General features: G+C 34.9%; 1 protein-coding gene across 3 annotated transcripts; it reads right to left on the reverse strand.

Annotated features, from left to right (window-relative positions):
• Positions 1–4,331: 4,331 nt before the first annotated feature.
• LOC138336008 (uncharacterized) lies at positions 4,332–25,038 on the reverse strand. 3 transcript variants are annotated; one of them, XM_069285266.1, is made up of 8 exons: positions 24,734–24,995; positions 16,880–16,947; positions 15,450–15,679; positions 14,766–14,813; positions 14,287–14,335; positions 13,852–14,076; positions 6,920–6,955; positions 4,332–5,777 (listed from the first exon to the last, which is right to left on the reverse strand). In XM_069285266.1, the coding sequence occupies exons 1-8, from the start codon at positions 24,766–24,768 to the stop codon at positions 5,137–5,139; spliced, it is 1,332 nt and encodes a 443-aa protein (XP_069141367.1). In that variant the 5' UTR covers positions 24,769–24,995; the 3' UTR covers positions 4,332–5,136. The 3 variants fall into 3 exon arrangements, with proteins under 3 accessions (XP_069141367.1, XP_069141369.1, XP_069141368.1); XM_069285268.1 differs by having other exon boundaries at positions 15,450–15,700; positions 24,734–24,993; XM_069285267.1 differs by lacking the exons at positions 4,332–5,777; positions 6,920–6,955 and adding an exon at positions 8,048–9,933 and having other exon boundaries at positions 24,734–25,038.
• Positions 25,039–25,240: the final 202 nt, after the last annotated feature.

The following is a 25,240-nucleotide window of genomic DNA, read 5'->3' on the forward strand; positions in this document are numbered from 1 at the left end:
TATACTGATGATAATTTTAACGCCATCTCTGAAAGTAAAATTTAAGGCTATTTAATGATATATTAGATGATAAGTTTTTGCTTGGGTCTCCGTATAACATTTAGAAGTATTTTTTCTGAATCAGAATTTCGAACTCAGGACCATAGCGACGTATTAGGCGAACAGTCATATACCTACATTGTATGACTTGAAGCAAAGAAATAATGAAGACCTAGACAAATATTTTTATCAGATTGTGGCCTTGTGATGGAACATTTTCAGTCTAATTCAAATTAGATAATTTAAATCACTCGTTACAACTTGTTCATGTATCATATGAGCTGACAGCTGTGGGGGAACGAAATAGATAAACTTAGTTTTCAGTGATAATTCGACTTCCCTATTACCAAAACTTGGTACATTCTTAAAGTACTACCATTGAGACATTAAGGGAATCCTTATTACATAAAGCGAATCATTATGACATTAAGACAACCGTTATGATATAGAGCGAATCATCATGACATTAAGCGAATCATCATGACATTAAGCGAATCATCATGACATTAAGCGAATCATCATGACATTAAGCGAATCATCATGACATTAAGCGAATCATCATGACATTAAGCGAATCATTATGACATTAAGCGAATCATCATGACATTAAGCGAATCAGATCATCATTAGCGATCATGACATTAAGCGACATTAAGCGAATCATCATGACATTAAGCGAATCATCATCATCATTAAGCGAATCATATCTAGCGAATATCAGACATTAAGCGAATCATCATCATGAATTAAGCGAATCATGACATTAAGCGAATCATCATGACATTAAGCGAATCATCATGACATTAAGCGAATCATCATGACATTAAGCGAATCATCATGACATTAAGCGAATCATCATGACATTAAGCGAATCATCATGACATTAAGCGAATCATCATGACATTAAGCGAATCATCATGACATTAAGCGAATCGACATAAGCGAATCATCATGACATTAAGCGAATCGTTTCATGAAATAATGTTCTATACAGTATCAGCTTCATTTGGCACATCGCAGTATATCTGTCCATCCAGCTACAAAACCATTGATATTTCATCTGGCGCAAGGATGCAAGGGATGTCATTTCCGTTACATCTCGGAGGCCGTTGATATCGCGGTTAAAAATGTTACCGTTCTGTATTATATTTCATTGATAAAAGTCCTTAGTGTCCATGGTTATCGATGGATTCCACCAGAGTATTCCAATATTGACTAGTCTACTCTTAAATGGTATGGCATACATGAGGCGTATGTTTGTCTGTTGTCTCTCAAAGTACTGAAACCGTACATATTTTAGTGGTAGTCTTATTTTAATGCTTTTCGTGTATGAAATGATACGCTAATAAACTACTGTGATCTACCACTGTGCATAAATGTTTTAAGAACGCATTATTTGATTGTGCCAAAGTATGTACTTTTACAATATTGGAATATTGATGCAAATGACAGTTAATTTTAAACATATCCAAATTAATTTCATGTAACATGTGCATAGTTTATGTAGATACAGCACTGTTATTATGATTGGGTTATTTTCCTACCTATAATCTTTTTCTGTAAGAAGTATTTCAATATCAGTATTCGACAATTGTTCAACTTCTTACATAATAAATCATCTTACTAAAAATTAAGATGTCGTACCTATATCAACTATATCAAAATATACTGTTCCTTGAATATTCTGTCTGATATCAGTTGTACTTTTTACCTACGGATATGATAATGGTCCCATGCAATACACTCCTGTCGTATGAAGCTGAATTACATGGCTATCTATGGGACACAACCTTGTGAAGTCACTGCATCAACAAAATTGCCATAAAGTGAAGTGAAATTTTACGTGATTTTCGTAAATTAGGATAGTTTTACTAGAACATGGTGCAATTTCAATGTACTTGTAGCCGCGATTTTCTTTCTTTCAAAATTGCGTGATATTATGAGTGTGAAATTGCAATAAAAACGTCGAGATACGAGAGAAAACAAATTTGAACAAGCTCGAGGATGGTGGGAAAAATGAACTGAAATTTTCTAAACACATTTAGATCATGTTCTTGTAGTTCTGCGGTATAAGTGGAATGAAATACTTTTGTGAAAAAGCAAAATGAATTGCTTTATATTAAATTTTGTGTTAATTAGATGTTTATATACACACACAATCAAACAACAAGTACTGTTCAAATGATGAGTGTCATTTATGCTCTGTCGGCAGTGGAGCATCTTTATTAAGACAAAGCCTGATATTTGGTCTCATTGATAAACTTATTCATCCATGGCAATTAATCGACTAAAACGTTCAATTTCAACAAAATTTTATTTCAATGATAACTAGGTAACAAAGTGTATACATGTGTAAATGAAGTGATTGTACATAACAAACGGTATATACGTATAAGCTAAATTTAGAAGTAATGACAATACAAAGTTTTATATAAATGTAGGAATACTGATTTTTGTTAGCGCTAGCAGTCATCAAGGATTTAACTTCACCCATAGGATACAGACCAAAAAAGTCCATAATGGCGCTTAAGTCCATATTTTTGCGGGTGTAAAATTCCGCGAATTACTGTTTGGAACTTGTTTGGGCGTGTTTATTTTCGCGAATTATCAGTGTAGCATTTGAGACATTCACACAATAAGATATTATATGTAAAACCATGATTTTGATAAATTTTGCGAGATATCAACTTTCGCGAATTGGGATGGATCCGCGAATTTAGCAAAATTAAAAACCCCGCGAATATTAGCAACAATACAGTACTAAGCCGATTGTTGTCCACCAACATATAGTTGTCCGTGCTTGTGGTAGACTGAAAAGATTAATTACATTTTTCCAGTGAAATATCAGAATTTAATATAAAAGCGATATACTTCACTCCAGTGAATATATCAATTTTGATATTTCGCCCAATTGGAATGCAGCATCGACAGTGAAAATATCATGTTGATTGTTACGTCATCAGTTTGTGCAAAAAAATGCCTAATCATCTTACGTAGAAATACGACGTTATGCTCACAAAACTACGACGTAATAATCGCAAGGGCAAATAACTCTGTACAATACAATGGCGGAATAATAACCTTGGGTGGGTGATGGTTTTCTGTAAATGGAAGCGAGAAAGTAAACGTAATACATAGAAAATTTCTTGTTTCTTGATGAATGCCAGTAATATCTCATCTCGTTAGGTGGAAACTTTGATATTTTTCACTCGTGGGAATATAAAAAAATCCACCTCACTCGTTGAAATATAACTGATATTCAGGAAGAAACAAGGAATATTCTCTACATCGTTGTGGTTTTAAATATATCTTTTGATCGAAATTTAAATTCGTCGTTACTTTAGTGTATGCTTATAAGGAGAATTCAAATTGGAAGAATTAGCAAATATAAACATGTAATATAAAAATGTATATAAATGAGTAAATTATATGATCACAAATAGTATAAAGTGTGAAAAAGAAACAAATGATAAATGACTACCGGATCAGGTACATATATGTAGGTTAGTGCTTTAATTTGGTAATAAAAGTAAATATATGAAAATAAAGATTCACTATCAGGAATTGAATGTAATATGCATGGCATTTGTAGCCGATTGGTTCGATATGAGGAATATGTGAAAAATCAATGTTACGTATCATATCATATATCACTTACTCATAATATATACATTCCCATGTCACTTCTACTATATAAACTAACCAAGGAAAAGTGAAGTATATGACGGTATAACTGACACCAAAAACGTGACCATTATTACGTCACTAATGTTGACGTGGTGACGTCAACTGATCACCGTCAAAATGGTTGTTCCTTCTTGTAGATTAAATCATCGTTGATAAACGGTTTTCCTGGTCTAGCTATAATTAACAATGTAAATGCAGAGACACTAAAATGAGTTGATAATGTAAATATAAGCATCTATATGGTTTATATAGATGCCAGAGCTTTGCAGTCAATCATCTTATAATGCGCTATCGCAAAGCTCTGGCAACTATTTAGACCATATATGTCATAGGAAGATAGTTTAAAGCTTAAGTAACACATAATTACAGCATAAGACATTAAATAAACAAAATATTACAAAAGATATCTATACATTTTGAAACCTATTAGTAGCTCTGGTGTATTCTGTTGTACACTGATATATATATATCAAATTTGGATTCTCAGAACACATTAACCCTCTCCAACGTCAATAAATGTGTTAAATTGTTGTTTTGTCATTTTATGTCCTTCAAATTCATAGGCAAGGAGAACCTATTAAAACCATGAATTAAAACAAAATACCAAATCTTATAACTTTTAATTGTAATTTGATTTGTAACAAAACAAATAATAAGTCTTATTTATCCCCTTATTGGCATACCTATTATTATGCATGTTGACATATAAAGGAATTTTTAAGAAAAATAAAACAAAAAAAGCCTTGATATCACAGTGACTCTAAATGCTTGACAAAGTAATTTTTAATAACACATTGTCCCAGGTAATATCGATTATCAAAGGAATTCCTTTGTTTATAAAGTGCAACACAAAAAAACATAGATTAAGGAAAATTTATTCCTAAGTTAGGGAAACTTACTTCTATCTTGTCTGCTATGAAAATAAAGCGGCAGATTTGATTTTAAGTATGGTTTAATAATGCTATATTCAGCTTTGGCCGAAGACTAATATTTCATTCTTTTATGTACTAGATAGGTAAACCTACAAGACATATATCGGAAATTTAATTTACATGACAAATGAAATGTTTCCCTTCATATCTAATAAATTTGCCAAAAATATGACGAATAATTGAAGGAGAGCGACATTATTCGGGTAACATGTAATTCTTAAGTTTAAATGATTCAAAACTGTCTATAAAAATGCATAAACATCAGAGGGAAAACCTTCAATATCGATTGACCGGTTGCCTACTAAAGATATTATTGGTCTAATGCTTAGTATTACAAAAATCACAAATGCTATTTAATATGACAAAATGTGATAAACATCGAGATGCATAGAGCACTTTAGGATCATAAAATATTGTTCGAGTACATAAAACACTATCAAAAGCAATCATATATTGAAGGTATGCATCACGTACGGCATTAATTCAACAGCATATTTATCCGTCTAGTCCGTTCGTCTGTGTTGTGAATGACGTCCAATAAAATTGAATCCAGAAGTTCCTTAAAATGTCCGTCCCTCTCATCAAGAGTTTCGACGCTGTACACCTTATATGATTGGCTGGTAAACAACGCTCGAACCTCATTGAAGACACTGCATTGATGTTTGACATTTTTAAATCTTACGAAATATAAGGTCATGTTTCTATAATAATTGTCACGTATTTTTTTCAAAGCATATAGTTCGATATTTCTCCACCAATCATACGTCCGGTTGACATCTTGACCTTTTAATTCATGGATGAGTTCGCAGAGTCTATCACAAAGAACAATTAGTACCCTTGGAGAGTTGGCTATCTCCTCTATATTATCATAACAATTGGAGAATGAAGCGTTCGGCGTTAATTGTTTCACATCGATTAAATCTTTCATTGATCCAAGAAGTTCAACCATATGTTTCACATGCTTATCTAAATTATTTTCTGTCAAGGTAGAAGATTGTTCAAATGGCATTCGGGGGTAGAAGACTCCAATTTGTACGGGTGAATGTGCCGGGATATTATTGCCAATAATGTTAAAATTGGTATCGTCCTGGGAGTCAAGTTCCGACATAGGGCTGAACCCTGTTGAATAAGCAGGAAAGAATTCAATATTAATTTTTCATATTTTGGTTATTAATTTATATATATATCGATTTGTTTCTTTTAATATAAACACTTATATAGATAATTTATAAGGCAGAATAATAATTCTATATACATTTAACTATGCACATTTCAGTTTTGAAAAACACACAACTTCAGGTGGTTCAAAGAAATTTAAGGAAAATAATTAGGAAACCACGGCTATTAAAGTGTACATACATGTATATTATTTATGTCAATTAACACTTATTAAGATTACAGGGATCTTATTTATTAACACGAATCAATAATACCACCAGGATCCAGTTGTTCAAAATGTTATTTACTTAATTACATGATTAGTAAAGTTGTGATTTCTTATTTGAGTATGCATTCTCCTCAAAGTTGGCAAGTAGGTAAAGAATTCACAGGAATTATGTCTTCAGATCAATTTGACCTGAACAATCTTGATCTGAAATTGAGGTCAATTTTACTAGAAGATTTTTCATTCTTCATGTGAATTCATGTAAAACTCTTCTTATGAAATTCAGGTTAATTTCAGGTATAACTGGCCTGAAAAAAAGCTTCAGATCAATTTCACATGAAAACAATTCTCTATATGAATTTCAGGTCAATTTTAGGTTAAGGTATTGACCTAAAATGACTTTTATTTTTCTCTTTTCAGATTAATTTGACCTGAAATTGACCTGAATTGACATGAAGATATGTTGCCTGTGTAGAATAGATCAGAAAAAACTGAATCTTTGTCAAGTTTAGCTTTTTAGAAAAGATTTTATCTTGATATGATATTGGTCAATAAAATGTGTTTATAGCCTAAGCATCTTTTGAACAGTTGAGCATTCGCAATTATCAGTTTGTTTTGTGATGCGACGTGACGTAGGAATGATGAAATATTTCAACAGAATAGTTTACTAGATACATTGTATAAATGGCAATGTGTGATAGTTTGATTGCGGTTATTGGGGTTATTTAGATACTTAGTTGTCGATTGTTTATGATTTGTAGCCTATTGGTTGATTTTTTCATTTAAATGCATTTTAGAACTTGGCAATGGAGGACAGAATGATGCCTCGGTGAGCAAACCGCCCCACTATGGTAAGTACATGACAGGTGTCTCTTACCTGTACTGGCGTCAGAGGGAGTCAAAATCGGACGGTCTGAAAATCAAATCAAAGGTTGTTTTAACATGGGCTATTTAAGGTGATTTTGGGATATTGAGCAGATTTTACCAAAATTTCCATAAGTAAGTGAGCATATTTTTTTTTGAGGATATTATTATTCAAAGATTGAGAAATCACCTATTATTACTTGACAATCCACAAATGCTTTTGTTTTATTTCACAAATAATCAAAACAATTGGAAATTATATATAGGTATAACTTTTATTTCAGGGACAACCTTATTTACCAGGGGTACAACCTCAACCGGTATCAAGTTTAAATCCTCTGAGTACCTATTCATTTCAGAAAATAATTTAATTGATCTATCAATTATCTGCCATTGTTGTCTGCAATTCGTTGAGTAACTCCAAAACATATCAAAATATGATATTTGTATTTTCAGAAAATATATCAAAAAATAAAATATAATTAAAGGCATGTAATCAACAAAACAACTTATACTTAGGAGCAGACACTGGGGATGGTGGGAGGGTTGGTAAATTCTGGGATAATAACACCAACTGACTCTGTTCAAAGAATTATGAAACTGACCAGAGCCCAGTTACCTAGAACCTGGTATCCCTGTCTTGTAAATTTTGCACAATCCTAATTGGCTGCCTTCGTCATGTGACTAATCAGCTCAAAGCTAAATAATAAAACTGCTGAAGCAAGTGTCCTTCAAACTCTACTGATTGGCTAAAGGCTAGATCCCCTAAACTAAGCACACGCCCCCCCCCCCCCGCACCCCACGTGCATGAACCCCATCCCTTTCTGACATCACTGCCCTTCCTTATCCAAAACCTATAGATATTAATCACAGCCCCAGGCTTAATAACATCCCCCTGTATAAACATCTCTTCCTTAGAAGTTCCGGAACATATTAATGACATTGCTATAACTGTTTGACCTAAACCCTAAAGGACCCTGCCAAACTCCCTTAGATAAATAAAGGTATTACCTGACACCCTCATCCAATTATACTCCCTGGCCCCGCCGGGACCCCCTCCCTTGTGTGTCTGCATTAATGCCCTGATTACAACACCAGGCAACTTAGTACAACATGTAAATCACAAGAGCAGAAAGCTTGTTACAGAACAAATATGAATATAAGCATATGTATTGTGTATAAACAAAAATTAAACAAATTTACATTTTACACACAATACAATAAGGCAAGATTATAGTTAAAATGTTTATTACTACGAATACATCCATGATGCATCTAATTCAAAAAGCAATTAATCATATCGATAGATGTACAAAATAAAGAACCTACAACCTAAACTAAGACTAAATAACCTAACATGTGGCTTCTTGGGAGTTACTCGTACGACTACAAACATACTTATTATATAGGTAGACTTCTACCCTTAATTTAATCTGTTATTTATAACCTTATTTACCAGGGATGACCCATCTGGTATCAGGTTTATAATTTAGAAACATTGGAGGTAGACTTCTACCATGCATTTGGGGTGACCTTATTTACCAGGGGCGTACCCATCTGGTATCAAGTCATATTTCTTTTATTTTTTTTATATCGGGAACCTTATTTACCGGGGGTGTCCCCACCGGTATCAGGTAAATAATTTTTTCTACCAGGGACAACCTTATTTACCAGGGGTATCACCTCAGCTGGTATCAAGTTTAAATTCTCTGGTTTAATTGATAGATCTTATATATAGGTATAACTTTTATTTCAGGGACAACCTTATTTACCAGGGGTACAACCTCAACCGGTATCAAGTTTAAATCCTCTGAGTACCTATTCATTTCAGAAAATAATTTAATTGATCTATCAATTATCTGAATTGGGGGTAAAAAATTGTTGTTTGCAACCATTTGATTGGCCAAAACGAGTATGAAGAAGTAGTCTGAATACGAGTGCCCCCAAGAAGATAATTATGTTTTAGGTGTGATTGGTAGTATAATTACACATTAATTGTTGTGCATTTCCCAGCACATTCTTTGATGATTTAATGTACCTTGTATAACAATTTGAAGACCATCTACCCAGGGTTTGTATCATATGATCTTCTACCCCTACTGCTGCAGCCGAAGTAGCTGCTCCTATTCTGAATGAATGACCATTGTAATTCTTTTCATTGTAACCTAAAATACCTAACAGGTGCCTAATGAAACCAATGAATCTTTCTCTAGTAACAGCTTGACTGGCGTTATCAGTAAACAGAGGCGATGTGGACACAGCCCCTTGAGACAAACGCAACTTGTAATATCTCGTCATGGTATCTACCGGGCAGAGAACTGGGTTTCTAAAAAAGTGTATATATACTCCTAATCGGAAGGGGTCTGTTTTTGAACTACTTAAAAATATAGAGAAATATGATTGATCTTTTGAAAAAAATGACATCATTCATCTTCAGACCTTCGCTACAGAAACCCCTTGAATCTCTAGTGAATTCCCCACATCTCATAAAACCAAAAAAGGCTGTTTGACACATACATTGTAACAATAAGTCTGTTACTGGAGAAAACACTCCATTTCTTAACAGATCACAAATCTTCCTCAAAATATCAAAAGTAATCGGTAATCTTGTTGTTGCAGTACCCTGTTGTTGTTTTTTAACACCTTTCAAAATATATTGAAGTCTTTCACAGTTAGCTAATGGGTTAGTGGCCCCAGATCTCAGGTAAGAGAATCTTATACCTGCTAGATACAGCTTGATAGTAGCACATTTCAATAGTAGAGCTTTGTCACAATAAGACACAAATCTGATCAAAATATCTTCATCAATACATGGTAACTTATCTTCAGGGACAAACAATCCACATAGAGTCACAAAATGTAAAAATAAATTGATGGCAGTTTTATATACTGCGGCTGTACGGGGACTAATAGAAGCCTCCCAAAGAGAGTCAATGTGTTCTTTTAAATCATCACCAGCTTGGAGATTGGTAGGCAAGGAGTGGGAGTGCTGTCGGCCATTGGTACTAGGCGTCTGAATTTGTCCATCTGGAACCGAGAGATAGCATCGGCTATAGTGTTATTTACACCAGGAATATGCCTAGCATGAATAGTAAAGTTATTCTGTAAGGAACACCAAGTCAATTTCCTTACCAGTTTCATAATATCGTTGACCTTAGACCGGCCTTTATTTATGATGTCTACTGTTCCCATATTGTCACAATAAAATAAAACACGTTTCCTACACCAATGCCTACCCCACAAAACACAAGCCATAACTATTGGATATAGCTCGAAGAATGCCATCGATGACTTTTTCTCGCCGTTATAAGCTTCCTGTGGAAATAATCCTTGGAACCACTTATTACCGTAAATCCCACCAAAAGCTTTGTCAGTAGCATCATGTCAGTAAATAGACACATATCCGCAGCTAGAGTTACATTGTCATGCAAGAAAAAAGATACACCATTCCATCCCTCAAGAAATTTACTCCACATCTGTAATTCACTTCTACACTCATCATTTAATTTGATATGATGATGAAGTTCTTTAACACTGGTAAACAAATTTAACAGATATGACACAAATGATCTTCCCGCAGGTATCACTCTACAGGCAAAATTAAGATGACCTAGTACACTTAACATCTCCCGTTTTGTACAGGATGGTTTGACACTAAATGCACTGATGATGCTTTGGATGCGCACTAGCTTCTCCACTGGCAGACGCGCCTCCATTTTCTCTGAATCTAAAATAATTCCTAAATATTCCAAGCAAGTTGTGGGACCTACTGTCTTATGAGAAGCTAAAGGGATCCCTAGCACACGGAACATTTCTAACAATGAGTTCATAGTTCCCTGTCCATTGGTGTATGCTGGCTCTATAGTAAGAAAATCGTCTAGCAGATGTAAAATGTTTGGAATATGAAACTGTTGCTTTGCTATCCAACATACCGCAGTTGATAAAGTATCGAAGATCTTGGGACTAGACCTACTACCAAACACAAGTTTTGTAAAGAAATAATATTTACAATCCCATTTAATCCCATGAAACGGCCAAAGCGATGGATGTATCGGCATAATTTTAAAGGCATCACTTATGTCAGTTTTACACATTTGGCTTCCTTTCCCTGACTGCTTGATGATATTGATTGCATGATCTAAAGAGACATATTGAAGTGAGAATTCTGTTTTGTCGATTAGCTCATTTAAACTTGGATGAGATTCGTCATCATGTGGAGCTGATAAGTCGACGATAAGTCTCTTCTTTCCTGAATATTTCCCTTCTGCAATACCGATAGGGTTAATACGATACATGTCGAATGGAATGTGATCAAAAGGGCCAATTATAAATCCTTTGCTCAATTCTTTCTCTACCAGTTCTTTAGTGACTCCAGGTTGCCGTCTTGAGGACAGCAAATTGTTACACTCGTGAGGACAGGTGGGAGTATCAAAGCCTGTGAAAAACCCATGTTTAAGACCATCTACCAAATAGTTTACAAAACCACGATCGGGATGGTTGTTTAAGAGACGTTCGAGAGTTTGAATATTCACCGGTGTGTATACGGTCTCAAAATTAGTTGTCACTAGGGTTTTTGACTGTGTTTGTTGGTTTGTTGGTTTCCCAGTTTTTTGAACATTGTGGTTTTGGATGCTCCTTCTTACAGGAGGAACACACATGTAAGAAACGACACTTGGGTCTAAAACACCCTTTTTCACCGTTGAAATGGTTACAAATAACCTTCCCTTGGTAAGTGAAAATAGGACGATTGTACATATCCGTCGGGGGCTGCAGTATATGAGGCTGACTACCGGTAGCTTGAAGATGATTTGGATCCACTTGTAGAGGACAGAATGCTACCGTGTGACTGACACTTGAGCAGAGATGACACGAGATAGGTTTCAGATTGGCAAAAATGTTACAAAATAGAGTGTTGTTCCTAATTGACCAATCCACCCTCCTATTCTGGAATTTTAGGTGAGCCGCAGCTTTCTGACTAAACATCCTATGATAATCATAAAATCCTGAACCCAACACCCATATCTAGTTGATATGTCGACGATAACACGCTCATAGAGGTCAAGTTCATTTCTACGTTCAGGAAAAGCAGAGCACATAATGCTCTTATAGATGCTAAAAGTTTGTATAAATTCAGTAATTGTAAGAGTTTTGTTAAGTCTTGGGTCAGCTTTTTCATATTTGTCCCCGGAAATATTTGTGCTGGTATATAGAGGAATAAGAAGAGATGCCAAGTTGACATCCTTACCTTCAATGATGCTCTTCCTTAGCTGAGGTGAAATGGTCTCTACAAATGGGAGCGTATCTGAATCAAAACCATACCTTCCTCGCACATTTTCATGTCATTTTCAACACTACTCCTGTGTGACATGTTAGTCATGGCTGTTTCCAAGGTGAATTCTTGGATGTTCCGGTCTTGGTAAAGTTGATTATTCTCTTGCTGAATATTAGCATGCTGTTCACTCCCAGCTGCGGCATCCGGCCTAGGTCTACGCAAGTTGCTGATAGATGTCTCTATATTATCCATTCTGGAATTTATCTGTTGGAGGTCTGCCCGAAAACTCTCCATAATTGAGGATAGATCAGACACATTTGAGTCACTATGTGCAGGAGCCAATTGACCCCTCGCATCATGTACCGTGTTAGACAACACCTGGACGGTTTTTGATTTATATAATTGAATAAGTTGTGTCCGCTTTGTACTTGATGTTACATTGACACCTAATAAAGATAACTCTTCTTTGAGTTTCGAAACAGTCCAATTTTCTGGCAAATTCACATCATAAGGTGCTGTCCTATTTCTCTGAGATGCTGATCGTATATGGCGCTTAGGTCCCATATTTGTTGCTTAGCGATGGAAACTTTTCTACCAAGTCAAATAACACAGTTCCTATGGATATACACTGACAGTGTATTATAACTTAAAATCCATGTAAATCAAAATCCACTTGGTAAATTCTGGGATAATAACACCAACTGACTCTGTTCAAAGAATTATGAAACTGACTGACCAAAGCCCAGTTACCTAGAACCTGGTATCCCTGTCTTATAAATTTTGCACAATCCTAATTGGCTGCCTTCGTCATGTGACTAATCAGCTCAAAGATAAATAATAAAACTGCTGAAGCAAGTGTCCTTCAAACTCTACTGATTGGCTAAAGGCTAGATCCCCTAAACTAAGCACACCCCCCCCCCCCGCACCCCACGTGCATGAACCCCATCCCTTTCTGACATCACTGCCCTTCCTTATCCAAAACCTATAGATATTAATCACAGCCCCAGGCTTAATAACATCCCCCTGTATAAACATCTCTTCCTTAGAAGTTCCGGAACATATTAATGACATTGCTATAACTGTTTGACCTAAACCCTAAAGGACCTGCCAAACTCCCTTAGATAAATAAAGGTATTACCTGACACCCTCATCCAATTATACTCCCTGGCCCCGCCGGGACCCCCTCCCTTGTGTGTCTGCATTAATGCCCTGATTACAACACCAGGCAACTTAGTACAGCATGTAAATCACAAGAGCAGAAAGCTTGTTACAGAACAAATATGAATATAAGCATATGTATTGTGTATAAACAAAAATTAAACAAATTTACATTTATACATGTACAAATAAAACTTGTTCTGAAATATGATCCAAAATATTTCATATTCATAATTCTTAAAAAAAAAAAAATGTTAGGTGGCACATCCCCGTGGACATTCATTAACTATGCAGACCTGAACAAGGGGCAACTTCCTGTCCAAACCGTCTTTAAAGCCAAACGGGTTGACATAGAAACACCAAAACATGAAACATTGATGCCAAGAAAGATGTCTGACTTCCGAGTATACAAAAATATGTTTAAAAATCGGGAATAATTTGCATTTTGTACATAGTTGGAAAAATAATTGATATAATTAATAGAATATGCGTCACAATTTCCCGTTTTGCATTACCTTTTTCGCCTTGGTCCGTCCTGGTCCTGAATTTTCGGCATGCTATCGTAATGATGATTGTAAACACTAATATGACCACTATAGTCAGGACAGCCGCTGCTATGACAACAAGAACTGAGTGTGTTGATTCGATTGGTTGGATCGTCCGGATGGGCGGAGCTTTCTTTTTGACGTGTACTTTTTCAATAAGCTGAGTTGTATGTTCATTTATGTATGGGATATCACCTGAAAAAATAGACATATAAAAAATGAAATCATACTCTGTTGGTTACGTGTATAGTTTAATTCTAGGAGAAAATACAAATAAATCATGTTTTGTTTATCATTTTAGTGCATTTCTTTGTTCGAATAGACAGAGCACAGTAACACGTTTATATATAAATACAACTTAAATTGAGATAATTTTGTTTTTAACATTTGAAAATATACAATTACCTGTATTCCTGCCCATACAGCTATCGCAAGGACTGCAATCAGGAGCAATCTGCAATGTTTTAAAATATGAATATATTGATTATATATCTACATGCATGTTTTCTAATTTTGAAACCAAATTTTAAATTAGTAGAATTGCGTCAATTCATGAATTGAATGAAATTGGTCTTGAATTCAGGACCCAGAATTTGACGGCTATATCATTAAAGTATATGTCTTCATCTGAAGTAAGCGGCTTTGGCAACAGTGGATCGAAAACAAAACTAATTTTGATACCAATACACATAATATATTAAAGACATACTTCCCGTTAAAGGCATAAAAACTTATTGAAAGACTATACGAATAAATGTCCAACAGTTTTCCTCAAGTAAAAAAACATTGATAATTACAATGATTAAAGAGTATTTGTAATAAATCAACTTTGGAATTGTCAGTTGAAAAAAACGATTCCATATACAGTCTAATGTATAACTTACCTCTATTGTTGTATTTCGGACCATTTTAAATGTTGTTGAACACCCTTCCTGTCAACAATATGTATCAAAAATTATTTGCCAGCATAATAATGAATAAAAGGTCACACAAACTCGCTTATTAATACAGTATTACTTCTATCAGTTATCGTTTCTGGTACAGCTTAACAAGCAGACATTAGATAAAAAAATATTTATTTGACATTGACCAATCACATTCGAAAACCTACGTGATCGGACAGGTGACACCCTACCTTTACCGGAGATCGAACCCAGGCCGGCTAGGTGAAAGGAGAGTGGTTGCTTAATGACAACATCACCCGAACACCCAACTCAAATTAAGATACATAATAAAACTTTATATTCATTATTTTGCTAATTTCTTGAAAATATTAGATTTACTGTGTGTCTGGTAATTCTAGACGGTGAAATATGATAACTATGAAAACAATGGGACTAATTCACGGACCACGTGATACCCGATAACGTTTGTGCGGGACTAGCATCTCCAGTGGGGATGGAACGTAATTATTTATAATCTTCCCGCTGAAATGAAATTAGCGCAGGATATCATCATTTGACGTCATTCCATCACCAATGGAAACAATAGTCCCGCACAAATGTTAGCACGCAGGTATCAAGTGGTACGTGAATTATTCCCATATTGGAAGGTAAAAATATACTCACACTTAGTTTACAGTCTAACTGCGTCAGATGCGACATAGCCATCCGAGATTCTGTTATCCTAATTTTGAATGACATGGCACTGTCGTAATTGATAAGGAAACTGTAATCCTCTGTTTGTGAAGGGGATTGCCAGCAGGTTTTGTTGAAGGAAATATTAACATATAGCTTATTAATAATCCGGGTCACTTCGGCATTCCAGCAATTACAGAAATCGACCAGTGAAATTCCAACTGAAAAATATTACGATAATGCTATCGTATATAAGGTATAAAATAAAAAAAATTAAAGAAAGAAAAAACGTAGAAAAAACGTCGAAAAGTAAAAATGTGGAAATAGCTGGGGGTTAATATAATATTCGGGATAGCAAGATATTTTTTGTCTTCTTAACTTCATTTGTTTTTGCCAATATTTTTTCTGGTCTATTTTAGGCAATAAATGAATGTTGGTCTGTGTGTTTGTATGGCTTTTCGTGTTTTAAGATTCAAGAAACAACTAGGCTATTAAAGAATTGAAGAACGTGTCAGGATGGAGGAGAAAAAGATCAGTTCCCGAAGAAAAATCTCCAACTTTTGGTAAGTATGCGAAACATTTTAAATGAAGCCTAGATGCTAAGGGACGAGAAGGATGATTTCAGAAATGTTCATAACACTGACATAGCGGCATTAGGGAATTTGTAATTGATGTCATGACCACGTAAACGTCATAATATAATTATATCTTTAATTCGGCAGTATAAACTACAGTAAAATGACTTATTTCGCGGAAACATCATTTCGCGTTTTCAGGCCTCACTACTTTTTCGCGATGATTTAATTGAATTGAGACTCATAAATTTCTACTATAATTGCAGTCTGTGGCGATTAACAGTACGCGATTGGAAATTTTGAAATGTATTATTTGTAATTTTACATATTTTTATTGTGATTTCTAACATCATTTTGCATTCAATCATGACTAGATTTTATGTACTGATAAAGAACAATCTTCGGATTCTATATAAATTATCTAAATATTTTTCGTGTTATATTTATCGAGAAATCAATCTTAATTGATATTGACATGTATTTTTAATGACGCCAATTTACTATAGACAAAGAAGGAAAAAGCGCCGTCATCAAACGTTGTTTAGATATAATCGCTCACAACTCGGATATATTGCAACGGAAGAACTTTTTCAATATTTCAAAATAAGCGCTAGGTTACTACCTTTGTCACCTTTGAAACTTTTGTTTGTAATTGGTTTCTGGAGAGAAGTTTCTAAAAAATGTTTTTATTTTTTAAAGAATATATAGTAAAAGAATCACTTGTTAACTGTATTATGGCCACTTTCTGAATGTCTTACATGTTTTTGCGGCAATTTGATTCGCGAATTCTACTTGTCTGACATAGACGCAAAAATTATGTTTTACTGTATAATAAAGGTTACTTACCATACTGACTCTCGCTACCGTCGATTACAATTGTAAACAGTAAAACCAAGGCTCTAACAAGCGACATTCTGTAAGGAATAAAGTTTAGATAAAACATGTACAGACTATTTCTGTGTACCTTGAATACTTCACAATGATAAATGCATTTTATGATACAATATAATGGACTGTCAAAAATAGTGGGAGGTTTGGTTTTACTAGGTTTAAGGTCACACGCTATGGTCATTTAAGGACGATCTCTCATGTGTGACATCTGTGTGTGAGTGTCTGTATGTTTTGCGAGGCTGTGTTGTATTCGTGCAGTGCCTCCCATTTTGTATCGTGTTATATCACTGAAACATGTCGCGGAAGACACTATTAAAAAGCACACCCCACCCAGTCAGATTCTTTTTGACAACGGGTAAATAAGTCGTCCCACTCTTATTATGCTGAGCGCTAAGCAGGAATAGAAACAACCACTTTTATAGAATATCGCGTTCAGGTGAAAGGACCCAAATCCGAACTTACAAGCGCTCAACTGAAGGAGTAAATTGAGGCAGTGACAAGGATCACGTATGAGAAAGTATAAATTCCCTTTCATCGCTTTTCATGTCCTGCAACAAGTCTCACAATAGCACATTTCTAACATCATCGATGATCATGCACAAGTCTATAATCCACATATTAATTTTGAATTATACTGGGACCCAACCAGTAGTGATGATTGTGTGCATGCTCCACTGTGCGCCCAGATTTCCGAATGTCTGGGGATGCTGACGAATACTTTAGGATGGTGTTTTTTTTGTGTATGTGGAAATAATGTGTTTCATGAGATGCAAACAATTCAATTTTCCCAAATCACGACTGCTGTTCATTCACGACTACTGGTAGGGTCCCAGTAAGCTGATTTTTTTTTCTTCAATTTTTCCTTTACAGAAGTACTATCAAGTGAATCACGTCAATACTTGTATATAAAACTAGTTTTGAATTGACAATGCATATCGATTTAGCTATACACAAGCCTAAAGAAAGCCATGATAGCATGTTTTTGCAAAGGATAGTTATTGGAGTTGTTTCCATACAAAAAGTAAAATACTTTCAATGTATAGTTTTATAAAACTTAATATCAAAGTAATAAATCAAATAATTATCTCGATTTGCTCTTTAAAGAGTGCTGGACAACCGTTAAGGGAGAGTACTCTTTTCCGAGTTAATCATGATTCTTATTCACAAGATTAAGATGTCAATAATTAAAGTATAAATAATCTGTTATTACATATATAGGTCGTCTTGACCTGAAATACAATCTGTTGTAGACCTTGAATTATCAAACATCTATTCATGGATTCCTAATCACGTTGTTTTAGGCTGAAGTACGGGTAATGAACGAATAGCTTTTATCAAATTGACCACACGTGACACCTGTTCAGTATTTATATTACGACATAGATAATTTGTTGGCAATATTCCGAGAACAGAACTCATAGCATGAATTCTTTTAAAATAGGTTGTTATAGTCCGAAATGCATGCTTAGTTCGGGTATCCAATGTTACGTGGGATAATATTGTCCCATAGTCTTCAAAAGATCAATTATTCATGGTGGGATAAACACAGAATGAGGCCAGTGGAAAAAACAATTACAGTTGGAAGAAATTACGTCAATTCGTGCCTAATGTCTAAACATTTTAACAGAATGATAACAAAACACCTTGGGCTAGCCACTCGTTCTATTAAGCAATGGAACTTAAATCAACCCAAGTCTTGATCATATTACACGTTGGAAATATGTAATTGTGAAATTGGCTTGTGGTATTATAATAGTCAATCAATCGTCAGTAGATTATTTTGTCTGCAATAAAAAAATCAACAACCCAAGACATAACAATAACACAGTTGGCAGTTAAAGTGAACAGCAATAGAGGTAACAATACTAGACCTAACAACGCTTAAAATAACATATCTAGATATAACATTAATATTAGTAAAATGATAGAAGCACAATTACAACGCTGAATGCATCAATGCTAGAAGTAACGACGCTACACGTAACAATATTCGATGTATCAATGCTAGAGTACCAGAGTTTACACCGCTAAAAGTAACAACTTTAGAAGTAACAACATCAATGCTAGAATATTAAATTTCACACCACTAAAAGTAACAACTTTAGAAGTAACAACGATAAAAGTATCAATGCTAGAAGTGGCGATGCTAAACGTAGCAATACTAGATATATCAGTGCTAGGATACTAGAGATAACACCGCTAAAATTAACAACTTATGAGGTTACAGTGATAGAAATAACAGTGACATAAGAAAAGAAGTAACAATGCTAGAAGTTCGGGACTAATGGAATCTTTCACCACCATACAATAAAATTTCAACCCGTTGAGTAAGAGCCTTAAGTTGTAAAACACGAGGCTTGCCGAGTGTTTAACAGCTTAAACATCTTATCCTGGGGGTTAATTTATTTTTTATCCAAAAGAGTTGGGACGCTTTTCCTTTACACTTATCACGACGTTGTTTATCTAATGTTGACCTGTCAGCATCGAACAAAGATGACATGACCTAATTGAATTGTCGTCCTCGAAGTCGTTGTAACGTCATTGCATTATTTGCATTGTTTCCTTGACGTCATGATATCGCTTCTATGTTTACGTCACATGAGTAGTTGAGTAGTTGGGTACCTGCAACGACGTGTTAGGCCATGGGCTAGGAGGGTCCCACATGCAGCCCCTCCCCCAAACCTCCGAACCAATATTTTTCTGAACCCTTATGACCAACTGATCACAAATCAAAATGTTAACACTGCATAAGTTGGAATGAACTTCCGGTTATGACGTCATCAAGATGGCCGCCATCTCGAATTTCACTAAAAATTGAAAAATAGTCATAACATTGACATTTTTCAAACGAAGTAGACAAATGAGGTATCAAAATGACCACAATAGAACAACCAAATACATATCAGGACCAAATAATGCAATATATGTAGTGATTTATACGCAGGAAATGAAAAAAATATGATTTTAAGCTCAAAAATGGTGATTTTCCCCTCGCAAATTTTTCATATTTGGCTTGACGCAGCAAAAATGTTTCCCAACAGCAAACTAGTATTTCTAATAAGTTTTTTTTTTGACCACTTGTCAATCAGTTTAAGCAAAAAAACAACAAAAACCAATGTTAAATCATATAAGTTCCGGTTATGACGTCATCAAGATAGCCACCATATCGAATTTCACTGAAAAAATGAAAAACAGTCATAACATTGACATTTTTCAACTGAAGTAGACAAATGTGGTATCAAAATGATCACAATAGAACAGATACATATCAGGACCAAATAATCCAATATATGTAGTGATTTGTACGCAGGAAATGAAAAAAATACGATTTTAAGCTCAAAAATGGTGGTTTTTCAGCAAATTTTTCATACTTGGCTTGATGCAGCAAGCATGTTTCCCAATAACAAACTATTACTCGTAATCAGTTATTTGACCTCTTATCAATCGGTTTAAACAACAACAACAACAACAAAAATATATAAAAATGCAAAATAGAATTATTGTTATACCCTCAATTTTGTAGATTAGCAGCCTCTCAAAAATAAGTATTACAGCACAACACCTACTCATAGCGTAACAGATGTAACCAAAGTTAAGCCTATGCTCCGTTAATATCATTAACAGTTTTCAAAACGTTTGTGTCTTTGAAAATGAGCAGATTCATTGTTTATTTCCTATGCATAGCATAAGCAAAATGTCAGATGGTTGCTACAATGTCACATATGGCTTTCACTGGTTCTCAATGATAACCATTATTATTGTGCGTGCTTTCTTGCCTCACTGCACTATCCACTGAAGAGACTCGGCATATCTGGTAGCTGGTACACGCAGTCCGAATCAGAGTAAGAGATATCAGTATCCAATTCGTCGAAAGTCATAGCGTCTTCGATGTCGATGAGCTGATGTGACACTACATTACCAGTGTTGTTCTAGCCTGTCATCTTTTATGACCCATCCATGGCCAGAGTTCATATCATGAACAACAGGTTCAGGGATGTGGGATCTCTTTCAGATTCTAACATATCGTACTTCTCCGGCATAATGGAAATTAAACCAGATCCACATTCTTCCAATGGTGGAATAGGTTCTCCTTAGCACATAGCTCCATAATTCGTATGAAGTACTATTCATCAATCTTGTGGACCCTCGTGCAACCATAAATGGTACAGGTGATATCATCGAGATCATTAATGAGGCCATAAATGTTAAATGCTTTTCATTGGCTGACTTTTCCCACTCCCTTGAACGTGCTGGTTGTGTCACATCTGGTGTAAGCGTAAAATGACCATTGAAAACTCTATAGTAAAAAGTTATCTACAGTACTTTCCAGACTTGGCAAAGAGTGAAACTTCACTGCAGACCTCATTTATGACCTCAAAGAATCCACCTGTGCCACCTATGGTCACTGAGGTTCACAAGAATGAGGAATTGTGCTTCATACGAATTAAGGAGAACCAACTCAACCCTCTGCAGAATGTGGATCTGGCGTCTTTTCCATCATGCCGGGGAATTCTGGAACATCATATACGTTATGTGAATCTTGGTGAAACTAGGTTGGAAACAGGAAGAGCTCCCACATCCCTGAATCCGATGTTTCTGATGTTAACTCTGACCATGGACGTTTGACAAGTTAGAACCACGATGGTAACCCGGTAATGTAATGTCACATCAGGTCATCGAGGTCGAAGACGACACTCTGGCGAGAAAGCACGCACAACGAAAATGATTATCATTAAGAACTAGTGAAAGAAATATGTGACATCGTAGTAACCATCTTATATTTCCGTACGTTTTACACAGGAAATAAACAATGGATGTGCTCATTCTAAAAGACACAACACGTTTCGAAAAGTGTCATGGTGTTTACGGAATTTTAATTTGATACCCTATAGCAATTAGTTGGCGTTTTGCTGTAACAAGATAGTTTGAGAGGCTATATCTACTAGTTTACAATATTTCGAACATGAAAATGGATTATTTTAAAGTACAACTTAGTTATTCAGCCAACTTTAAATTCAAATTTGTTAAGATATAAATCGTCTAGAGCCAATGTTATATTCAGGAAATTCCAAGACAAAAGGAATCTGTAGTGTGAGTGGTTTGAAAAAAAATAACAATCCTATGCCGCATCCGGTGATATTTTTAAAACAAATGATGGTATAACAACAATTCTCTTTTGCATTTCTATATATTTTTGTTGTTGTTGTTGTTGTTTAAACCGATTGATAAGAGGTCAAATAACTGATTACGAATAATAATTTGTTGTTGGGAAACAATTTTGCTGCGTCAAGCCAAATATGAAAAAAAAAAAAATTCTGAAAAATTACCATGTTTGAGCTTAAAAACGTATTTTTTTCATTTCCTGCGTTCAAATCACTACATATATTGGATTATTTTGTTCTGATATGTATTTGTTGTTCTATTTTGGTCATTTTGGTACCTCATTTGTCTACTTCAGTTGAATAATGTGAATGTTATGACTGTTTTTCATTTTTCAATGAAATTCGAGATGGTGGCCATCTTGATGACGTCATAACCGGAACTTATACGATGTTAACATTGGTTCTTGTTGTTTTTGTTGCTTAAACTGATTGACAAGTGGTCAAAAAACTTATTAGAAATAATAGTTTGCTGTTGGGAAACATTTTTGCTGCGTCAAGCCAAATATGAAAAATTTGCGAGGGGAAAATCACCATTTTTGAGCTTAAAATCATATTTTTTTCATTTCCTGCGTATAAATCACTACATATATTGCATTATTTGGTCCTGATATGTATTTGGTTGTTCTATTGTGGTCATTTCGATACCTCATTTGTCTACTTCGGTTGAAAAATGTCAATGTAATGACTATTTTTCAATTTTTAGTGAAATTCGAGATGGCGGCCATCTTGATAACGTCATAACCGGAAGTTCATCCCAACTCATGCAATGTTAACATTTTGATTTGTAATCAGTGGGTCATAAGGGTTCAGAAAAATATTGGTTCGGAGGTTTGGGGGGGTGCATGTGGGACCCTCCTAGCCCATATATGGCCTATGTGGTAGTTGGTGTCAATATAGGCGAGAAGTCACACCGTTACAATCGCGGGCATCACTGTCCAGGGTAAGTGTTAATAGAAATCTTTAACTCGAGGGTTAACATTTTTTGTTGTCTGAGCTATGTCAGTGCAACAGCTATTGATATTGATATGAAGACAGTACAGTCTCTGTCATTCCCTCACAGCAGGGGGCTATTTGATTACACAGAGTCGGTATTGTTCATATTTTTATAAATGCATGACATAACAAATCATGGATATGTGATATGAATAAAGCATCATTACGTGATACGAGGTCAAAAATCAATTGCGTTGAACTTTACAGGTTTTGGTCATTTACAAACATATATTACATCGGTTAGGGATACCTCATTCATTGCACAATCATTATCATGTCCATTATCTTCGTGTGTCCGTTTTCGTAAAGCTTTGATTAATCATTCGTAGTCGATATCTTTATACATGTTACCCTATTGTTCATTAATGTAAATAAGTAAAGTTTTGAAGATATGCCAACTTAGTCCATGTTGTTTAGGCATGCAAGATTAAATTATACTATTTTATTCCAAACCGCATTGTAAAACATACACAGTGTTCTTTCTTGCAGGGAATAAGTTAGACAAATGTAAACTCTTTCATCGTATGTCCAATTGATTCCTATTGTTAAAGTCACAAAATACGTTTCTGCTTGATTTTTTTAAAATTATGTTAATCGTGCAGAAATAAGGTTTATTCTACGTCGTGATAAACAGTACCTATTAGGAAGCCTTTGCTTATGAGATATAACGTCGTTGCTGAGACCATTACAATGCAATCCGACGTCTTATGATAAAGGGTCATGTACTTTCCGAATTATGCTCAAGATCTCTAAGTCTTGGTTGCAAATTCGAATCCCACGTGGGGTACGCAGATCTACGTTTTTTCTTCGGGTACTCCGGCTTTCTACTACACTACCTATTAAACCCGACACGTTCGTAAATGTTCACGGTTGTTAAACCAATCAAACCAATATCAAACAAAATCATGATTTTAACAAATCAAACTTTACGCATTCATCAATCACTTGTCAATAGATATTCAACTCGAAAAGATATAACAATAACACAGTTAGCAGTTAAAGTCAATAGCAATATAAGTAACAATACTAGAGCTAACAACGCTAAATATAACACCTCTAAATGTAACAATGATAATGGTACAATGTTAAAATTAACAACGCTAAATGTATCAATGCTAGAAGTAAAGATGTTATACGTAATAATACTAGATGTATTAATCCTAGTGTACCAGAGTTAACATTGCTAAAAGTAGAAGTTATAGGTGCGCGTTCATCAAAATGTAAATGCATCTTAATGACATAATGGTGTGGTCACATATACTCTAGCAGATACAATTGCTATTGTTACTTTGTCTTTAAATAGCATTTATCATCAAGAAACTGGCATTAGTCATTAAGATACAAAATTACGCAGATTTAACATGTACTGTTCCAATAATGTATGTTCAAGCTTGAATGCCTTCAATCGAATATCTAATAGATGACACACCTTTTTTATTAAACGTTCCTGTAAACTGAATATATTTCTGCAACATATCTATTTCCTTCTGATAATGTATATATGTACCTTTGTAAGTTGTCCATGACATCGTATAAGCAATTCTTTGAATGGCCAGATATTCCATCAACTATCACCTAGAATATTTTACTTTCGATTTGACAAGTAACATATATTACACAGAACGTCAAAAATGTGAAGTCTCTAGAACCTTACCTTGCAGTACTGAGGTTACTTCTTCGAAGGTGCATGTTATTATGTTGTTCTGTCGACAATATTGCTGGCCCTGACTACAAAATATTCCCTACTGGAAAATACCTTAACATACTGTAAGTGTGTACTGGTGTCGATCCGGCTGATCGACCTTGGGAAATCTCCAATGTAGTAGGCTCGATATACCTCGATAGACCGGTCATTAAAAACCACAGGTATAGCGGTCGGTAGCTGGTGTAAAGACGCGCCGAAGCATGATGAAATCAGTCATTTATGTGGTGTAGGTCTCTTGTCGTTATTCAATATATGTGTAGTACTAACATAACCATATTGTTCTCAAAAGCGTATGAATACAGACAAAGAAGACTAATGAAATTAAATGGCAAAAGTTAAACACGATAAGAAATTATTTCGTTTTGTTAAACATATTGTACGCCTCAATAATTAGAGTGATCAAGATGGACATTTGTCATTGAAAGCTCTCTCGGTAAGCTCGCCAGGATATTTAAG

This window comes from Argopecten irradians, chromosome 12 (assembly GCF_041381155.1).
Source record: "Argopecten irradians isolate NY chromosome 12, Ai_NY, whole genome shotgun sequence".
Classification (NCBI taxonomy): Eukaryota; Metazoa; Mollusca; class Bivalvia; order Pectinida; family Pectinidae; genus Argopecten; species Argopecten irradians.